At 40.9% G+C, this 20,066-nt stretch overlaps 1 protein-coding gene across 2 annotated transcripts in view; it reads right to left on the reverse strand.

The window, feature by feature from the left end:
• Window positions 1-20,066, reverse strand: part of LOC136572019 (transcription elongation factor A protein 3-like) — a 55,341-nt gene that overhangs the window by 12,859 nt on the left and 22,416 nt on the right. The window contains exons 8-14 of one of the 2 annotated variants that reach the window (XM_066572642.1): window positions 16,975-17,043; window positions 14,155-14,208; window positions 13,702-13,752; window positions 11,670-11,747; window positions 11,448-11,584; window positions 10,940-10,996; window positions 3,885-4,039 (exon numbers count right to left, since the gene is read on the reverse strand). In XM_066572642.1, the coding sequence (XP_066428739.1) occupies window positions 3,885-4,039; window positions 10,940-10,996; window positions 11,448-11,584; window positions 11,670-11,747; window positions 13,702-13,752; window positions 14,155-14,208; window positions 16,975-17,043 (601 nt within the window). The remainder of the gene's footprint in view (window positions 1-3,884; window positions 4,040-10,939; window positions 10,997-11,447; window positions 11,585-11,669; window positions 11,748-13,701; window positions 13,753-14,154; window positions 14,209-16,974; window positions 17,044-20,066) is intronic. The other variant, XM_066572648.1, reaches the window with a different exon arrangement.

A 20,066-nucleotide genomic window follows, 5' to 3' on the forward strand; every position in this document is an offset into this window, starting at 1 on the left:
ATAAGACCTGAGACATTCATGGACAATTCAATAGACCCCACAGTCCCCCATCAAAGTACCTGCCAGTGACCCTCGCAAGATCTCAGAGGTCATTATAATAGTGCTAAAATAATTCTAAAATTAGTCTTGGAAAATCTGAGGCTATAAACACATTTTTTACGAAGTCTAAATACAAAATTATTCATAATTATGGTCTAAATTTAATGATAAACAATGTTCTTTCTGGGACAATTCCGTAAGTATTTTTTTATTTATTATTCCAGATCACTGAGTTTCAATAGAATGTAATATATTTTAATACCAGTTACTTAACCCCTTAGTGACGAAGCCTGTTTGCGCCTTAGTGACGGAGCCAAATTTTGGAAATCTGACATGCGTCATTCAACGTAGCATAACTCCGTAAAGGCTTTACATATCCAAGTGATTCTGACACTGTTTTTTCGCCACATGTTGTAATTCATTTTGGTTGTAAAAAGAGACCGATATAATTTGTGTTTATTTATTAAAAGCACCAAAATTGGGAAAATGTAGAAAAAATTTTCATTTTTTCACATTTTCAACTGTAATATTTCAAATATGTCCAAGCATACTGTACAAATTTTTGATAACATATATATTTCCATCTGTTTACTTTATTCTGAATGCACATTTGAAAAACTTTTGTGTTTTTTTAACCATTTAGATGACGTACAAATTTAACATTACTTTTCAGCATTTTGAGGAACACTTTGTTTTCCTGCACCAAGCCAAGTTTGCAAAGGCTCATTAGTGTCAGAATAATAGATACCCCCCCCCCCAAATGACCCCATTTTAAAACCAACACCCCTTAATGTATCCACTGAGGGGTGTCATGAGTATTTTGACCCCACCATTTTTTTTCAGGAATTAATTAAATTTAGAGGAGAAAAAATAAAATTTCATATTTTTGCAAATATGTCATTTTAAAGACATATTTCTTTTCCTATAGTGCCCATGAAAATGAGGATTTACACCCCAAAATGGATACCCCCGTTTCTCCCGTGTTCAGAAATATACCCATTGTGGCCCTAATCTTATGTCTGGATACACAATGGGACCCAAAATGAAAAGAGTAGTCAGTGTCTTTCAGAACATAAATTTTGCTTGAAGGCGTTTTAGGCCCCATAGCACGTTTGTAGAGCTCTTGAGCGGCCAAAACCAAAGAGAATCCCCACAAATGACCCCATTTTGAAAACTAGACCCCTTAACGAATTTATCTAGCGGTGTACTACCCATTTTAACCCCACAGTTTTTGAATGAATTCAAGCAAAGTAAAAGGAAAAAATTGTGATTTTTGTTTTTTTGTCAATTCTGTCATTTTAAAAACAATTTTTTTTTGTACAGCACACACATGAATGAAGCCTTGCACCCCAAAATGAATACCCCAAAATGTTTCTCCTGTGTTCAGAGATATACCCATTGTGGCCCTAATCTTTTGTCTGGATGCACAACGAGGCCCTAAATGAAAGGAGTAGTCGGTGGCTTTCAGAACAGAAATTTAGCATGAAGGTGATTTAGGCCCCATTGCCCACTTGTAGAGCCCTTGAGCGGCCAAAATGACAGAGAACCCCAACAAGTGACCCCATTTTGAAAACTAGACCCCCTAACGAATTTATCTAGGGGTGTACTGTGTATTTTTACACTACAATTTTTGAATAAATCTAAGCAAAGTAGTAGGAAAAAAATTACAATTGTCATTTGTTTGGCAGTTGTATCAATTTAAAAACTGTTTTTTTTGTACAGCACACATAGGGATGAAGACTTTCACACCAAAATGGATACCCCTGTTTGTCCTGTGTTCAGAACCATACCCCTTTTGGCCCTAATCTACTTACAGGACCCATGGCTAGGCCTATAATGGAAGGAGCACCCGTTGGATTTCAGGGTACAACGGAATAAATTCAAGGCCCCATAGCCCACTTATAGAGCCATTGAGCATCCAAAACGATAAAGAACCCCTCAAATGACCCCATTTTAAAAACTAGACCCTTTAACGAATTCATCTAGGGGTGTACTGCATATTTTGACCCCACAATATTTGAATAAATCTAAGCAAAGCAGAAGGAAAAAATTACGACTTTCATTTTTTTGGCAATTTTGTCAATTTAAAAACAGGTTTTTTTGTACAGTGTACGTAGGAATGAAGACATTCACCCCAAAATGGATACCCCCATTTGTCCCGTGTTCAAAAACATACCCCTTGTGGCCCTAATCTACTTAGAGGAAACATGGCAAGGCCTATAATGGAGGGAACACCCGTTGGATTGCAGGGTACAACTGAATGAATTCCAGGCCCCATTGCCCACTTGTACGGAATAAAAATTGACACCTTAAAAAATATCCCCTCCCCCCCTCCCCCACACACTCCGCACCCTTTTCGGCGTTCCCCAAATCTTAGATAAAAGTAATAATGTGAACTGTGTAGTATTTCCGAAGACAGGGGTAATTACGGAGGCTGGTTGGGATGGGTACATGGGGCAATAAAACCGGGTATCCCCCCTCCTCTCATGCTTTTTGGGGTATTTTGTGACCTCAGTAGCGGTTATGGGGTGTAAAGAGTGGCGCTCTGTGAGTCTCCGTAAGCTTGATGAGGTGCGGCGGTCTCACACAGAAGGCGCTCAACAGGCTGCTCCTGGAACTGCATGAAGGCGAACGTTCCCGGGGCTTCTTGTAAATTACGGATTACAGGTAGCGGTCTGAATAATGCCGGGCTCACGCAGCCGTAGGCGAAATCTGCTTGCGGAGGCCCGCAGTGGATCCCAGCTGTGAGCCCGGCTGTGACCCTGCGTACGGCCGCGTCGGGGTGCAAATACGGAGGCCTCCGGTAAAAATCTTCATCTCCTCTCAACGATCACATCGGTGAGGGGAGATGAACCTTCACCTTTTTTTTACTTTTACGTGATCGCCATTATCCATTGGATAACGGTGAACACGTGATCAGGAACTGCTCACCGCGGCCCCCCGTGAAATCTCCAGGCTCTCGGCTAAGTTTTGTAGCCAGGAGCAGGGAGATTGTAAATTACCACAGCTTTTGCGCATGCGCCTGCCATTTTGGCGACAGGCGCGTGCGCAGAAGCTGGGGTAAGGTCCGCGGATAGATCCGCGGGCCTTAGGTACGTAATTTCATCCTCCCTCACAGATATGATCTGTGGGGGGAGATGAAACGCAAGCTTTTTTAACTTTTTAAAACTTTTTAAAACTTTTTTTTTTACTTTTTACACTTTTTTTTTTACTTTACATGATCACTGTCATCCATTGGATGACAGTGATCATGTCCCTGGTGACATCTCTCTGCTCCTGGCTACACATGGCAGCCAGGAGCAGAGGGATTTAAAATTTCCCGATGATTGACATCGGGCGTGCATGCGCAGACAGGGACTTCGGGTCCCGGGACATCGGGACATCGCAGAGGACCCGAAGTGAGTATTTTCACCTCCCCTCATGGATCCGATCCATGAAGGGAGGTGAAACTTTTCTTTTTTTTAACTTTTTCGCGATCGCCGCTATCCAATGGATAGCGGCGATCGTGGGCCCAGGGACTGCTCACAGCGGTCCCCGGTAACACCTCCTGGTTCCTTCAGGATCCGGGAGCCAGGAGATTTGCAGAAGGCCGGCGGCGGGTCCGGGAGGACCAGATCTCCGGGGGACACCGCGGACAAGCCGGGTGAGTATTTTCAGTTGCCCTGATGGATCCGATCCATCAGGGCAGCTGAATATCTAATTTTTTTACTACTTTTATTTACTTTATTGCGATCAGCGCTATCCATTGGTGCAATGCATTTGGAAAGTGTTCAGTACATTATATATAGTATTACAAATAAATATGTATATATATCTTTTAGACTTGATGAATAGGATGTGGTCACCTCAGCTGTCATTGTTGCTATGTTCTGTGCTGACACCACTCCACAGAGTACGTTACGTCTAAGGCTGGGATTCTTCGGGTCTTTTAGGTTACTAATTCGACTCCTGATCCTGTTTCTGTACTTCATATCCGTGGCTTTCATTTCATTGTATATGCGTGGGAATGTTAGGGAACAATAACTGATGTACCATATGACCAGAGAAGTGCAAAATCAAACAGCAGCAAGCACAAAATGATTACAATAAGCTATATTGTTTAGAGACAGTACTGCCTAGACTAATACTACCTCTATATATATCTTAACTAGGAAAAATTAACTTGATTACTCCAGTCAAGGATAAACTGCAGAAATAAGACCGCCAATTTGTTAGCATGGGGATAGGGGATGTGCCTTAGGCCTCCCTTCCACAGTTGTTTTTGTACAGTGTTTAGCGCTGCGTTTTCAGCCCTGTGCTAAACGCTGTACAACACTTCCATTCATTTCAATGGGGCTGCTCACACAGGGCTGAAAATGCTGCGTTGAAAAACGCTGCGTTTTGAAAGCGTTGCATGTTCTATTCTTGGGCTTTTTTAGCTGTGTGTATCCCGTTGAAATGAATGGGCTGCGTTTTCAGCTGTGCTGAAAACGCAGCGCTGAAAAACGCAGCGTTTTTGCAAACGCCCTGTGTGAGGGAGGCCTAAGGGTTACTGCCTACTAATATATTACATCTGTGTCCAACCTCAGAGTTGCACCAAGGGCATAACTAAAGGTTATGCTTACTTTTTCTTTAGGCCCCCTGCACACGGGTGAAAATTCGCAAGAATTTCCGCCCGTGGAATCTACCATAGGATTGCATTAGAAAACGCAATCCTAGGCAGACGGCCACTATTTGTCCGCGTGAAATCACATGCGGAAAACAAATCACATCATGCTCTATTTCTGTGCGGGTCTTGCAGAGGCCCGCATGGAAATGTCACTCTTGGGCCGCCTGTCACAGAGCCGGAGCTGCGGGAGCAGGTGAGACCTGCACTGGTCCCTGCAGGAGCTTGGGTCTGGTCCCTCTGTGAGAATTCTTGCAGCGGGATCCGATTCGGCCGTCTGCAGGCGGCCTTAATCTGTATGCATAACAGTAATAGTGCTACAAAGATAATAAATTGTGTCATGCTGATAGTGCCTGTGACTGAAATAATGACCACTAAGTATAGTGAATTATAATTTGGGCACATATATACAGTAGTCTCTCCAGCAGAAATAGCTCCTACACAGTGCCCCCAAAACAATTTGTTCCAGCAGAATGCCCCCAAAAGTAATAGTACTCCCTTTCAGTGCCCTGAAAAGTTACAATACCAACCAAAAAGCAGTCTCTGATTGGTACACGACGGGTATAGGACAGTGTATTTCTAGATCATATGGAGGTGCTCACTGACTGCATCTATCACCTCGCATACAATACTTCCCATCATCTTGTTCCCATAAGTATTTTCAAGCATGCTGTGTGCATAGAGCCACAGGGATGTACTGAGGCTGTCGATGAGGAACAAGGCTGTTGGTACTGATGCAGGATGACTGAGATGATTGCTGCACACAGGGGCAAGAAGTGACAGCATACACCAGAAAATAGCCATATTAGGTATTATAGATAAAATATGAACAAAACGTTACCAAGTGTTAATGTGTATTATAGGTGCACAGTCCGCACTAAGAAAAAAATTGCAATTGTATCTTGGCCTTATTCTACTTGCGGATGCAATAAATTCTGAGCTTAAGCACTAAACAGGGAAAAGAATGTTACTTGCCACTAACGATTTGCAAGCAAGATTTATGATATTTTGCCTACAAAGACCAAAAATCTTACTAAATGTAGATGTCATTGAAGCATCTATTGCTGCAGCTACCCACCACATACAGTAACTTATGCCTATGACTAGCTTATGATTATCTAATAGTATTTACAATCATGAATTGTAATACAGGCAGGTCCAAATGTATGGAGACAACTGAATAAATGAAAAATGGTGGTTGGGAACACCATCCTGTGTGTGGCATGTTGCTAAGGAGAACAGGGCAAATCTGAAAGGGACAGTGTGCAACATTGCAGCCATTTTGAAAGACGCAATCTTGGAGCCAAGTTGATATTTTCAAATGGGAAGGGGGGCATATAATCTATGTACCTGATAGATAATTTCACGGGGAATCCAAATCTCTGCTTAAAGGTCACGTACCTTCATTCCTTATTTATTAACAATTTTTCCATGACATGGAACACAACAATGATCCACTACAGGATATGCTCCCCGTTGTTTAGAATCGTCAAGGCTGTCCTTTTTTTCCCATTCACGATGGACTCAAATCAACACCTCAGCAGAAATAGTTGCACAGGCGTCTAGGATCCGCTGTTGCATGTGCTCCACACACTATTTTCACTGCGTAAACCCTGGACTCGACTTCATTCTACAGGTAGAAGTCAAGGGGGGTGAAATTCGGTGAGCGCAGGGACCACTTCAAAAGGCCACGATGCCCAATCCACTTCTCCGAAAGCTACTGATCCAAAAACTCATGGACATCACATCCATAATATCAGGAGGGCACCATCTTGCTGAAAGAACACTGGGAATCTGCCATCTTTGTTGCACAATGCTGGAAACACTTTGTCATGTAACAATTGCTGATATTGGCCCACTATCTTTGTACCCCACACACTAAACCCCAACCATCACTTTCTGTGTGCCCCACTTCTTGGAGTGATCTGTCCGGTGCGGTTTTGTGTCGGACGAGTAGCAAAGGTTTTGTTTGTTCACCTCCCCATTCACGTAGAAGTTTGCTTCATCATTGAATACTACCATCTCTGTGAAATATGAGTCCTGTTGCCATTGTTGTGACACCCATTCCCCATATTCAACACAGCAATCGCGATCATTCTCATTAAGGTGATGCAGCAACTGTATTGGTAGGTAGGCAGCAACTGGATGGTAGTTCGACTCACGCCACTGTCCTGTGACTGACACCAGATGCTACAATGTTAGCTCTTGCAGAAGGACGACAGAACAGCAATTGTTGTTGCTTGATCTGTGTCACTTTTTGGCAGGTCCAACACAGAACTTGACAGGCAGTTTGCCAAATGTGCCAAGGCTGATGGGTGGTCTGTTGGGGTGCTGACCTTTTAAATCCTCTGCAATTACTCGCATACTGCGCTCTGCAAACATCAACACAATCTCTGTCCTGTCCTCGCATGTTAATCTCGTATTTACATCTGTATCTGTAACAAATAGAAAACTACTAATAACTTTGGCACCGATAAAGGTATTTCACATTTAAGCACAGATTTGGATTCCTCTATCAGATACATATGTCACCTGCACCCCTTCTCATTTGAAAATATCAACTTGGTTTCAAGATGGTGGCTTTCAAAATAGCCGCCATGTTGCACACTGCCCCTCACAGATTTGCCCTTCCCCTTAGCAACATGCCAGTCACAGGATGACGTTCCCAAGTACTGTTTTCCATTTAATCAGGTGTTCCCATAGCTTAAGACCACCAGGAACAGATATAGCACGGTGTAATTTGTCTGTGATAACGTTCTGTGACAAGTTACCCTATCTTAAGCAATTAAAAAGCAATTTTTTCTCAACACGACAAAGGCCTTTGTAAAGTAATTGAAAGGATAAAAAAGGTTTGGCACAGAAAGTTATAACACATTAAATGTCATGTTAAACTTCGCTGCATCTGTAGATAGGTGGCATACACTAAGACTGTTGCATGTAGTTATTATATTTAATTTTTTCAGAAAATTTTACTCACAACTCTTGATTTGAAATTGTTCTTCCTAAAAGGAAAGGGATTTCTGGAGTATTCAGCAAAGACATGGTTAATGCATTTCTAATACTAATAAGTTTTAAAGGAAAGCTCTAGAGCAAGCTTTTATGCAATTATACTAAAACTGTACATCACCATGAGAACATATTCTTGAGAATGATTTCGCTTGCACAGTACTTGCAGATGCATATTTGGTATTAGTCAAGGGCAGACTATTTTCAGTGTCAGAGAAAGTGTCTTCTTGTGTTAATCTACTGCTCACCCCTCTTAAAGGGATTGTCCAGGGTTAGAAAAACTTAGCTGCTTTCTTCAAAACACAGCATCCCCCTTGTTCATCGGACTGTGTGTGGCATTGCAGCTTAGTTCCATAAAGTGAATGGGAGCTGAACTGCAATAGCAGATATAAGTGATATATGTAAACGCGGGCATAGTGCAGTTTTCGTTTGAACGATGATTTTAAGGTTAACTTAGTCCATTGTTCAGCTACTGAGACATAGAGCAAACACCTTTATCTCTCAATAGACCGCATGCTGTTCTCTGCACGGCATGTTTACACTAGCCGGGAGAGAACAATGCAATCTGCCAGCAGCCGTGAGGAGAACAATGCAGCTGTTTGCACAGCTGGGAGTGTGTTTAAACACACACTGAGCTCTGCAACAGCTCCTGGAGACTCTTTTACATGCTAATGAAGATGATAACGTGTTCATTTCCATTAGTGGCCATTAACACTTTATGCAAATAGATCGCTAAATCTTGCAGTCGTTTTAAAGATTATATTTGCGTGTAAAAGAGCCCTTAGGGACCTCAAGGTTCCTCACATTCTCCTTTTCAGGTGTGTGGAGGTTAAGTAAAACAGGTAGCTGAGCACATTTTGTTTATTTGTTTAGGGACAATAGCCAACTGGAAGAAAACCATTTTCCACAATATGCATAGGACCAAGTTTACGACAGTCGGTGTACTTTCCATAGTTTTCACTGCAGTCAATCTATATTATTAGAACAAGTTCTCATGTGATTTGATATTTGTATATAAGAGTTTCACCTTATTTAGAACTTCAAAGCAAGTACAGGGAAGTGTATCAGGTGTTTTGTTCCTTCAAGCAGTGTGGAGTTTGTTTGATCTTGTGTTTGCTTTGTGTCTGCTCTTACCCTGTAATGTGTGTGTCCAAGTGTCCTCTGTGTTCCTTCTTCGGGTCTGTTGTTGCCATTGTCTGCCTTCTTTCTATTCATATCTACTGTAGGTGTCTAGGAGCCATTCAGGGCTTAAGATACATTCACACCTGCATTGGGGATTTTTGTCTTACAGTCTGCAGCACTATTTGTTCCTGTAAAATAACATAAACCTAACAGAAAAGAAGCAAACGGACAGCAAACCATTTTTTTAGCCCAATGAAAACAATGGGGAGAAAATGGAAACATTTAATTCAATTTCTGTGTTTTTAATACAGAACAGAGACTGAATTGTGGAGGATAGGTCCAACGCAGGTGTGAAAGTAACCTTACAGAAGAGGGGTAGTAGATAATTCAAGAGGAACAGAAGATAGGAAGAGGAATACATTTTTGAAAAGATGGTTTGAGAGTGGGATACTAAGTGGCTGGCCCTGAAGGTTGTCATTTACCACTCCTTATGGGTAGGATTCTGGGGTTGTGCATGTCCCTTGTAATATACAATACTCTGCCACATAAATACTGGAACACATTGATGCAATGTTATAAAATCCTGAACTACATACAGCAAATTAGAAAGTACCTCTTTCAGCTGGGATATTCTATGAGGTAGTGATTGGTCACCACAGTGACCCACCAAGACACCTAATTGTGAATTATTTGAGACAGCTCACTAAAGTGAAACTGTTATGGTGGTTGAGAACCCCGTTGAAGTTAGGAAGGAGAACCTTTGGTTGATGGTCAATACATCTGAATTAAAATCTATTTAAAGGGCAGCAAATAGGTGTGGTTATGAAAACCCTACTGTAGTTTATTTAAGAACCACTCCACAGGAGCTTGTTTGGGGTTATAGAAGCATGCAGAGACCACTGCCCTTACTGACAGTTTAAGAATTGAGTTATTGACAGGTATATGTGATCAGTACTGGTGTACCTGGACGTCACTGGAAGATAGGGTTTGACAGGAGGAACGCCCCTGTCACACCCCTAGCTCCCAATTGGCTGCACACCGAACACAGCTCTGGAGGCAGAGAGCAGCGTGACGTGATTTCTGACAGGGATGGAGGGCTAGTGTAAGGGCAAGTGCAACAGTTAGCCTTACTTTAATACTATAAGGCTAACTGTTACACTTACCCCTCACCCTAACCCTTGATCCCTGCCACAAATTGCCAAAAGTTGCCTTTTACCTGCTAGACTGCCTGCAGCTCACATACCAGGAAAAACGTTCCTGGGGGCATGAAGGCCCTGCCTGACCAGTCTGTAGGGTGCTGTGGGCGTCAACAGCATGTCAAACTGCCTGTATCTTATCGCCACCCACACTTCTGGTGGCGTCAAGATACACCAGTACCTATGTGGTCTACCTATTTGACCATTACTGGAACTCCACACTGACTCTCTCATGTGTCATATGATAACTTCCTAGCAAACTCTGTGGGTTTATTGACCTATAGATATAATACAGTATATGTTGTTTTTATAACGTGCTTGAAATATAGAAAAGAACAACTTGTCTGAGACCTCTTGAGAATGTAAAACAAAAAATGCCCAATTTAAAAGTGAAAAAAATATCAAGTCACCCATAAGGAGGGCATATTACTACATTTACTCTTATTAATATCTATCAGCTTGTGCATTTATGCTACAACTAAGGAGCTGGCGGAGGCTATGCCCTGAGTCAGAGGCGTAACATGAAGCTCCTGGGCCCCAATGCAAAACCTGGAACGGGGCCCCCAACTATAATGCTTTATTCATAGTACTGAGCTCCCTATATGGAGAAGAGAGGCCTTGTGGGCCCCCTAAGGCTCCTGGGCCCCGATGCAACCGCATACCCTGCATCCTCTATAGTTACGCCCCTGCCCTGAGTGCAAGGAGGTATAAGGGGTACAAATGAAAATTTAGCAAAGCTGGGAAATAGACCGTCCTGCAGTTCTTGCTTCATCTCTGCATGCAGCTTTAGCTTTTCTTAAGAATAAAAAAGACCCTAAAGTAAATCACATGACCAAGAAGAAATTATAATCAACAAAGTGATTAACAAAAATGCAAAAGCATTACACTTGGATCATAAATGATTATAGTTATGATCACTTAAAAAGGATATATTCTTCTATTTCCCATGCAATCCTCTCACAGCTTACACCAAAAGTTTTATAATCATCTAGAATCAGATATGAGACAGACAGTTAACAACATATACATATATATAGTATCTTAATCCATAGTATCTTATAATTGTGTAAAGATGGACATACACATTAATATCGCCTGACCCTAATGTGCACAGAGAGATTCTCAACCCTCCCCCAGAAGCTGATGGCAGGAGAGAGAAGGATGGTGCAGTTGGATTTCAATATGCCAGATCATTTCGTTCACTCTTTCCTTCACGCACAGCTGAGCTTGTACGTGTATTGATGGGCTGGGAGAGATAGCTGTTCTTTTGCTAATAGAAAACCAATTTTCAAAAATTCTATTAGTATTCTAAGCCAGAAAGCCCCTTTAAGAATTCTTTCTTTAATTCTTGTCATGTTCTGTATTAGTTATGATTGATTATTTTAAAACTACTAGACTGGTACTTATGAAATATGCAAAGATAAATTCTTAAGCCTTACCATCAGTTTTTAGAGCAGATGCTATCATCTCTACACACTTATCTCTCACGGAATCACCTGTCACATAAGAGGGTGATAGAACATCAGATGAAGGAGGACTACTACATGTAGGGGAACATGCCAATGGAGCACTGGGTCTAGGAGAATAACAAAGCCTTACTTAATTCAGAAATGCATAGAAAGTTAAATGAACATTTTATTGATACTTTAAGTTCTTGTCACCTTTCCTCTTTGGTGTTTGTGGATGTTTTGTTGGATCCATTCCGATTTGACGAAGTTGGTAAAGACACAGAATGTCTCCTGGAAAGATGAGCATATAGAACGTAATTAGATTTCTAATAAAACTAAATAGAGATGAGCCTTAGCCTCTTAGTGACCACCCATATGTGTTTGTACATCCTGGGTGTCTGGGTTTTATTCTTTAGGGCCATAAAAACCCTGTAGAATAAAGCCCTGTGGTCTGGGAATGTGACAGCTCCCGGTTATCAGCTATCAGTCACATGATCACTGTTATTTAACGTATATTTGTGATCATGTAAAAAAGCAAAAATCACGTTTTAAAAGGTTAAAGTTTCATCTTCCCTCACGGATCTAAACCGTGAGGGGAGATGAAAATATTTACAAAGGTGTCTGGCGATGTTCCCTGACAGGATCTTGCTGCAAGGACCTTCCCCCGCTTCTGTACATGCGCACCACTGGCAAAATGGTGGCACGCATGCGCAGAAGTGGTGAAGGGGGGTGGGAAATTTAAAAACTCCTTGCTAGCAGCTGCCAAAGGTAGCTGAGAGCCTGCGGCTGTTGTCAGGGGCCAAGATAAGTGGTTCCCTATCACGTGACTATTGTTATCCATTGGATCCCGTAAAAGTTCAAAAAAAGTTTTCAAAAAGTTTTAAAAGTTATTACTTCTCACCGATTCGATCAGCGAAGGGAGATGAAACTTCTTACCAGATTTGTCCCCTGAAGTAATCATCCCCAACGGATCTTCCCTGGCTTCTGCTCATGTCCCCGCCAGCAAAATAGCAGATGCATGCGCAGAAGCCGGGGAAGGCTTGGGAAAAACTCTGTGCTCCTGCTTACCAAAGGTAGTCAAGAGCCTGGAGCAATGGTGAGCATTCCTAGGCACATGATCAATGGGATCGGATTCATGAGGGGAGATGAAACTACTTACATAAGGCCTCCAGCGATGTCCCCTGACACAGTCATCCTGTACGAACCTTCCCAGGCTTCTGCATATGCGCCTGCTTGTAAAATTCTGGATGCATATGCAGTAGCTACGAGTCTGAGGAGGTGCATAGAGCACCAATTTTTTTACAGAACACCAATTTCTACACCCCATCCCTGCCACTGAGATCAAGAAATACCCCCCAAAAAAGTATTGGGTTTGCAGCAAGAATGGGAGGAGGAGGGATACGCGTTTTTATTGCCCCAATGTGCCCATCCCAACCAGGCCTCTGTAATTACCCCTATTTTGAGACATATCACACAGTTTTACACTATTAATTTTATCTAAGATTTAGGGAATGCCAAAAAGGGGGGGGGGGGGGTTACAGAGTCAATTGTTTTTATTTTATTTCTGCACAAGTGAGCAATGGGCCCTGAAATTTATTCAATTGTGCCAGGAATTTTCATGTGCACTATAGAAAAAACCTGCCTTAAAATAACATATTTGCAAATATATAAACTTTTAGTTTTTCTCCTCTAAATTGCATAAATTCCTGAAAAAAACCTGTGAGGTCAAAATACTCATGACACCCCTCAGTGAATATATTAAGGGGTGTATTTTTTTTTAAATGGGGTCATTTGTGGGCATATCTATCATTCTGATACCTACGAGCCTTTGCAATCTTGGCTTATTGTAGGAAAACAATGTACCTCAAATATTAATAATTAGTGTTAAATTTGTCTGTCTTCTAAATAGTTAAAAAAGTAAATGACTAAATGATGATCATTAGAGTTATTCTATATTAAAGTGACACATGTCAGATTTCCATAATTTGACCTGGTCATTAAGGTGCAAACAGGCTTGGTTACTGATGGGCTAAAATACCCTGTACGACATTCTTAGTTAAAAAAATGTAACTGTACTTTCTAAAAACTTTAGCTAGTGAGTGAGCAAATATAGTACTCAGCAAAGCACTTAAGTTGCTTCCTTCAAACAATTGGTCTCAGTACCCAAAACCCCAACCAATCAAGACTTTTTACATGGCCCTCTGAAAGTATAGTACAAGCATATACTTTAACATAGCAATTTTACCTTTCCTCTTTGCTGCTGCTGGAACTTTTGGATGTGTTTAAAGAGAGTCGCCTAGTGGAGACATATAGAAATCATTAGTAGGAATAGATCACTTTGTATTGTATACTTTATTGACTCCTCTTTAGGTCACGGTTCTGTGCAGTGATCCTGTGCAGCTGTACATGGAATACCTATGAGAATGCTGTAGGCGCCTCCATATGACATCATATGGTGCCTTTATGAGGTACTATCTTATAGAGCTATTCTCCTTCAGAAGCAATGCTTGAGAATACAGTACCTCCATAATATGACATCCAATTTGACATGTTTTTGTATGTAATTGTTAAATTGGAGGCATACATTGGTGCAGTACGGTCTAATAGAGTGTCATATGTTCCTTATTATAACTCCATACAACTCACAGAGGTTTTACAAAACAATAACATGCCTCTGATTCCTTACACTAAGTCTCACCTTTCTAGTTTCTTAGAAATATGAGATGCAGATTGAACGTCAGTTGAATGGCTTCTGTAAAGAGTATATGAATATGTCAAATAAATTAAGAGGTAATCCCATATATCAGTAATTAAATATATCAGCATTACAAATAGTTTGTCATTTTAAACAAATTAATACTAAATGCATAATGGAATGACTAAATGCATAATGGAATGACAAAATGAATCTCAACTCTATATATTGTAATAAATTACTTAGGACACATCTTTTTTCATATTTGGGAGCTTTAGTGTTATGATATGACAAAACGATATCAGGTATCATGGTTTAATATATCTAACCACAAGGAGAAAAAATGCAATTAATGTGTGAAAACTTCTGAACATCTTCATGTGATATTTAATAAATACAAATCCAATATCTGCTCAATCTGCTGTATCGCACTAATTAAACCAAATCTCCAATCTTCTTAAAAGATGAAGAGATAAGGTGTCATGTTTAGTTAAAGTTGTCCATGCATTTCATGCCTTGCATATGTTAGATTATATGTTAACCTAATAATTTACTAACCATGAAGGATTGTTAGGTTAGCATAATGGACCAAAAGGCTCACACTCTAATAAAAACATTGTGTTCTTTGGCTAATAGGAGCTATGAAAAATATAGTGGACTCAAAGTTGTAAGTCTGCTATATTCATAAGGCTAGCTCCCCACCTCTCAATGCCTCCTGCCAGCCTTGTGAAAAGTGATTGATGGACGGCTGTGCATACACTGCTGAGAAGCACAGACAGATGGGGCAGGGAGTTCCCCCGTATTGTTTGATAGCTCTTATTTGTCAGAACACACAATATATTTTTTGGTACGGTGTGTTGTTTAGACTAAAACAAGAGCAGACCTGTCCCCACTCTATACATAGAGCTGCATAGTCTGATGACATGGCTACTTTAATACAATATTGTTGGAAACACATGCAACAAACGTACCAGCAATCTGATGATAAACTGGGGGACTGCAAGGAATTTCAAGTTTTTAAACCCCTTAATGACATGGCCTATTTTGGGCTTTAGGACGCAACACTTTTTGGCGGATTTTCATCTCCATTTTTCAAAAGCCATAACTTTTTTATTTTTCCGTCGACGCGGCCGTATAAGGACTTGTTTTTTGCGTCGCGAGCTGTAGTTTTTATCGGTGCCACTTTTCAGTACATAGACTATATCATAAAACTTTTATTATTTTTTTTATGATAACAGGGAGAGAAAACGCATCAATTCTGCCATAGATTTTTTTTTTTTACAGCGTTAATCATGCAGCATAAATGACACAATACATTTTTTCTGCGGGTCGGTACGATTACAACGATCCCAAAATTCTTATATTTTTTTTAGGTTTTTACACTTTTTTGCAATAAAAAACCCTTTTTATGGAAATCCTTTTTTTTTCTCTATTGCTGCATTCAAAGTCCTGTAACTTTTTTTTTTTCTATGTACGGAGCTCTATAGGGGCTTATTTTTTGTAAGAGGAGCTGTAGTTTTTATTGGTACCATTTTGGGGAATATATGGCTTTTTTGATCACTTTTATTGCATTTTTTGTGAGGCAAAATGCTAAAAATTAGCATTTTGCCTCAGTTTTTTAGCGTTTTTTTACGCTTTTTGCCGTACAAAATAAAAAGCGTGTTCAAATATGTGCCATTTAAATTTTTTTTTACCTTTTTTATGCTAATATTAGAAAAAGCACAAAAAAGGGTTTTTTTAACTTTTTTTTTTTTTTTACATTTTTCTTTTCTTTTTTTTACACAATGTGAGTCCCTCTGAGGGACTTGCAGCACAGCACTTATGATCGCTGTGATAAGGCATGGCAGGGTTACTGCCCTGCCATGCCTTATCGCTTATACAGCGATCATAGGCATTGGCACTACAAGATGCTGGTGTCTGGCGTCCTGTTGCCATGGCGACAGGCCGGGCTCTCGCGATAACATCGCGAGAGCCAGCTGGAGACACAGAGGGAGCGCGCTCCCTCTGTGAACTCTTTCCCTGCCGCGATCTACTTAGATCGCGGCAGGGAAGGGGTAAACAACGGGGGGGGGGGGGCGCATCTCCGATAGTGATTAGTCATGATCTCGCACTATCCCGATGACGTAAGGGTACGTCATTTTGCGCGAAGTACCAGCCTACCATGACGTACCCTTACATCATGGAGCGGGAAGGGGTTAAAGCAGATTGCAATGTTTTGTAATAGTTAACTCTATCAAGACAGCCTTGGCCTGCAGTGCAGTAATTGTCTGAAGAGAGTAGTAGCCAATATTTAGGTGTTAGCTCGTGCATAGAGTATACTGTATAGGCAATTTGCCATTTGCACCAGCCCTACAGGATATATAAGGAATGCTCCCTCTTGTAAGGGTAGAGAGTACAATAATAACTTTATGCCCATTGACATTGAGCATAGCCCTAGTTCTTAATTTTTAATTTTATTCATATAGAAAGTTAAATGTGGGCAGGGTTCTAATTATATGAGTTGCAGAGGTGTCAGTTGCACCTGGGCACTGGTGCTTGAGGGGCCAAAAGACTTCTTTGCCACATAGGCGCACCCAAGTATTATTATACATGGCTACATGGCATATGGCAGGTCAGGCCTCTATTACAGATTTCATATTGTGGCCCAGGAGCTTTATATTACATCTCTACCAGTAGGTATGCAGTGAAAATGTCATTCTCACATGTATATTTAGGCCCATAACTCAAGAAAGAAAAAGGGGTTTGAAGAAATTTTAATTAAAACAATGAAACTATGTAAGTTAAGACTATTATACAGATATTATCATGTATAGAAATCTTTACCGTTTTAATTTTGAGTCCTTAAAAGATTTTTGCTGGTTTTGAGATGGAGAATGACTTTCAGGACAGTCACTGCAAGAGAGATAAGTTCTGCTATGAAAAGGTGAACCTTATCAATGTGTCACATGCTCTATGATGGAAGGAAAATTGTGTCTGCTTCTGTAGAAGTATCATAGTGGTCAATGTTTTAAAGGTAGATATTGTTAGAAAGTCACGGTCCGGGAAACAAGTCTTCTCTTGAGCAAACTGCATTTGACAGCATCAGCAGAAAATTTTTAAAACATACTGTAGCATCACAGAATGCGGTGTCAGTCAACTTTCTTAGTAACAGGGCAGTTTATACCATTTTACACAAAGGAACAACAAATTTTGACATGATTGACTTTTCCAACATTTGGACACTCAGACTAAACCTCCCCAGGGCCATAATAACACATTGGTGGGCCCAGTGCAAAGTTGTCATAAGTGGGCCACTCCTAGGCCAGGTATAAGGAACAGGCAAGGTCCTTGACACGTGTTTCACCAATATTACAACTGTTACCCCCCCCCCCCCCACACACACACACACAAAATCTAAATATTATATATGTACATAGGCAGCATATCTATGACACAACAGGCTTAGATATAACACAGTTACCATATAATAGTTGAATATCAGCTCTTCACAGTGACAGTGATTACAGCACAGTTTGTTCCAGTGATTATAGGTGATGTTTCCTATCTCAGTGGGGACATTTCCTTTTCTATAACAGTGCGAACCGTCACGGTACCGCCTTTCAGCCATAACTCTTCTCTGCACACTCTTCTCTTCCTGTTGCTACCCCCCAATGCCCCTCTTAGTGGCCCCTACACAGTACTACTGCCCAATTTTGTACTTCCTAAGGTAATAGTACTCACAAACAGTACTAATTCCTCTTTAGTGTCCACCACAAGAAATAATGCCTGGTATGTGCATCACAGTAATAGTCCCCTTTGTACCCCTCATAATATAATAATGCCAACCTTTTGCCTCTGAAAATTAATACCTCCATGCCGCTAAAGTAATAGTACCTCTTATACTCCCATAAAGTAACTGCGCCCCTTCTAATAGTGTCCACACAAAGTAATAGTGGCCCCAGTGCACCCATAAATTAATAATGCACCATCTATGCCCCCACAAGGTAATAGTAGTCCTTCTCTGCTTTCATAAAGTAATATTGCCCCATTAAATCATACTGCCATTCTGTAGCACCATAAAGTAATACTGGCCCACGGTACCCCCAAAAAGTAATAGTGCCACACTGTGCCTTCAAAAGTAATAGGCCCCTCTGTGCCCCCAAAAGTGATAGTACTCGGTGTGCCTCGATAAATTAACAAGACCACTATGTGCCCCCAGAAAGTAATAGTGTCCCCAAAACTTAATAATGCCACTGTATGCCGCATAAGATAAAAGTGGCTCTGTTTTTATTAGGAAACTGAGCACTAGAACAAGAGGGCACAATCTGAGTTTGGTGGAAATCAGAATCAATGCCAGAAAATAATATTTTGCTGAAAGTGTAATAGAAGCTTGGAACAAACTTCCAGCAGACGTGGTTGAAAAATCAACACTATATTTTTTTTTCAACAATACTTTTTATTAAAAGTTTTCAAATAGGAGTATATCAAAATACATAGCAATAGACAAGTTTTTACAGGCATAATATAATGACATAGCTACAAAATGTTACGTATACTGATTAAACTGTGTGTATTAAAGTTGTAGCAATCTAAAATTGTCGCTGTCATGTTTTCTTGTATTACATCGCTTTTTTATTGTGAGAACATTTTGCAAAAAAGAAGGCCTGGCCAGGGCCAATGTATAGGTCAAGAAGGGAAAAAGTGGAATTAGGAAAGTTTGTGCTTTTGCGATTTTTGTGTGATGCGATTTTAACATTAGAAAGTCCCATTGGAAAAAAACACAGCAATATTGGAGCGTTAAAAAAAACACTAGTGGGTAGAAGCTCTAATAATGTTGATGGCTGACTAAAGACATCATGGGTGAATCAAGCACATCCTGATTCTCCTTAAGGCTCCCTTCACATGAGCTTTTTTATGTGTGTGCATACGCATGCACAAAAACACGCGTCTATTACAGCCACTGCATTCCCTATGGTGTGTTCACGTGTCCATGTTTTACAGGCGTGCGCCTGCAAAGATAGGACATGCGTGTACAATGGGGAATGCACGCATTGTCTTCAATGGAGCCGCGGCTGCTGCCGGCAGCTCTCTTGAAGGCAATGGTCTTCTGGCAGCCCAGAGTGATTTTTCAGGGAAGAACTTTAAATATAAGCTCTTCCCTGAAAATCATCACTTTTAGTGTAAAAAAAAAAAAAAAAATTATATATATATATATATATTTACCTGTCCACCGCTGCCATCTCCCCCATGGGAAGGAAGAACACATCTGCCACAGATGTGACAGATGCAGCAAGGGAATTCTTCATCCCCACAGGATGACAGCTGCGGTAGAGGATCCAGCTGCCTGCACCCCTTAATAGTTTTTCAGGGAAGGACTTTAAATATAAGTCCTTCCCTGAAAAACAAGCCAAACTAGTGTAAAAAATTTAAAAAAAACATACTTTTCTTCAGCTGCCAGGGCTCAGCCGTGTCCTCTCTGCGCTGTCCCAGGCTCTGCACTGAAGTTCTTTCAACAGCCGGGGAATTAAAAAACACACCTGCTGAAAGAGCTGCTTCTGATTGGCTGGGGCGCTCAGCCAAGCACAGGCAGCTCTCGCCTGTCATTCATTCATTTATATATATATATATATATATATATATATATATATATATACACACAATATTTTGTAGGAAGGGATGCAGTTAAGTGAATGGCCACCAGGGGGCTTGGAGGAATAAGGGTACATAAGAGGAATAAGCAGGTAACTCCAGTCGTGGTGTGGCTGGAGGAAAGAAAACCTCCAGAGTAAGCTGTGATCTACTACTAAGCTCCTGGTTCTGGCTGAGAGAGCCAAGAATCTAACAGGGGTGGTTGCCCCCTACGCTGAATGGGTATCATATAGCGACATTAGAATGCTATGTGTTAAGGCACTAGGCCTGTATGGTAGGCAGGATGC

This window comes from Eleutherodactylus coqui, chromosome 1 (assembly GCF_035609145.1).
Source record: "Eleutherodactylus coqui strain aEleCoq1 chromosome 1, aEleCoq1.hap1, whole genome shotgun sequence".
In the NCBI taxonomy this organism is placed as follows: Eukaryota; Metazoa; Chordata; class Amphibia; order Anura; family Eleutherodactylidae; genus Eleutherodactylus; species Eleutherodactylus coqui.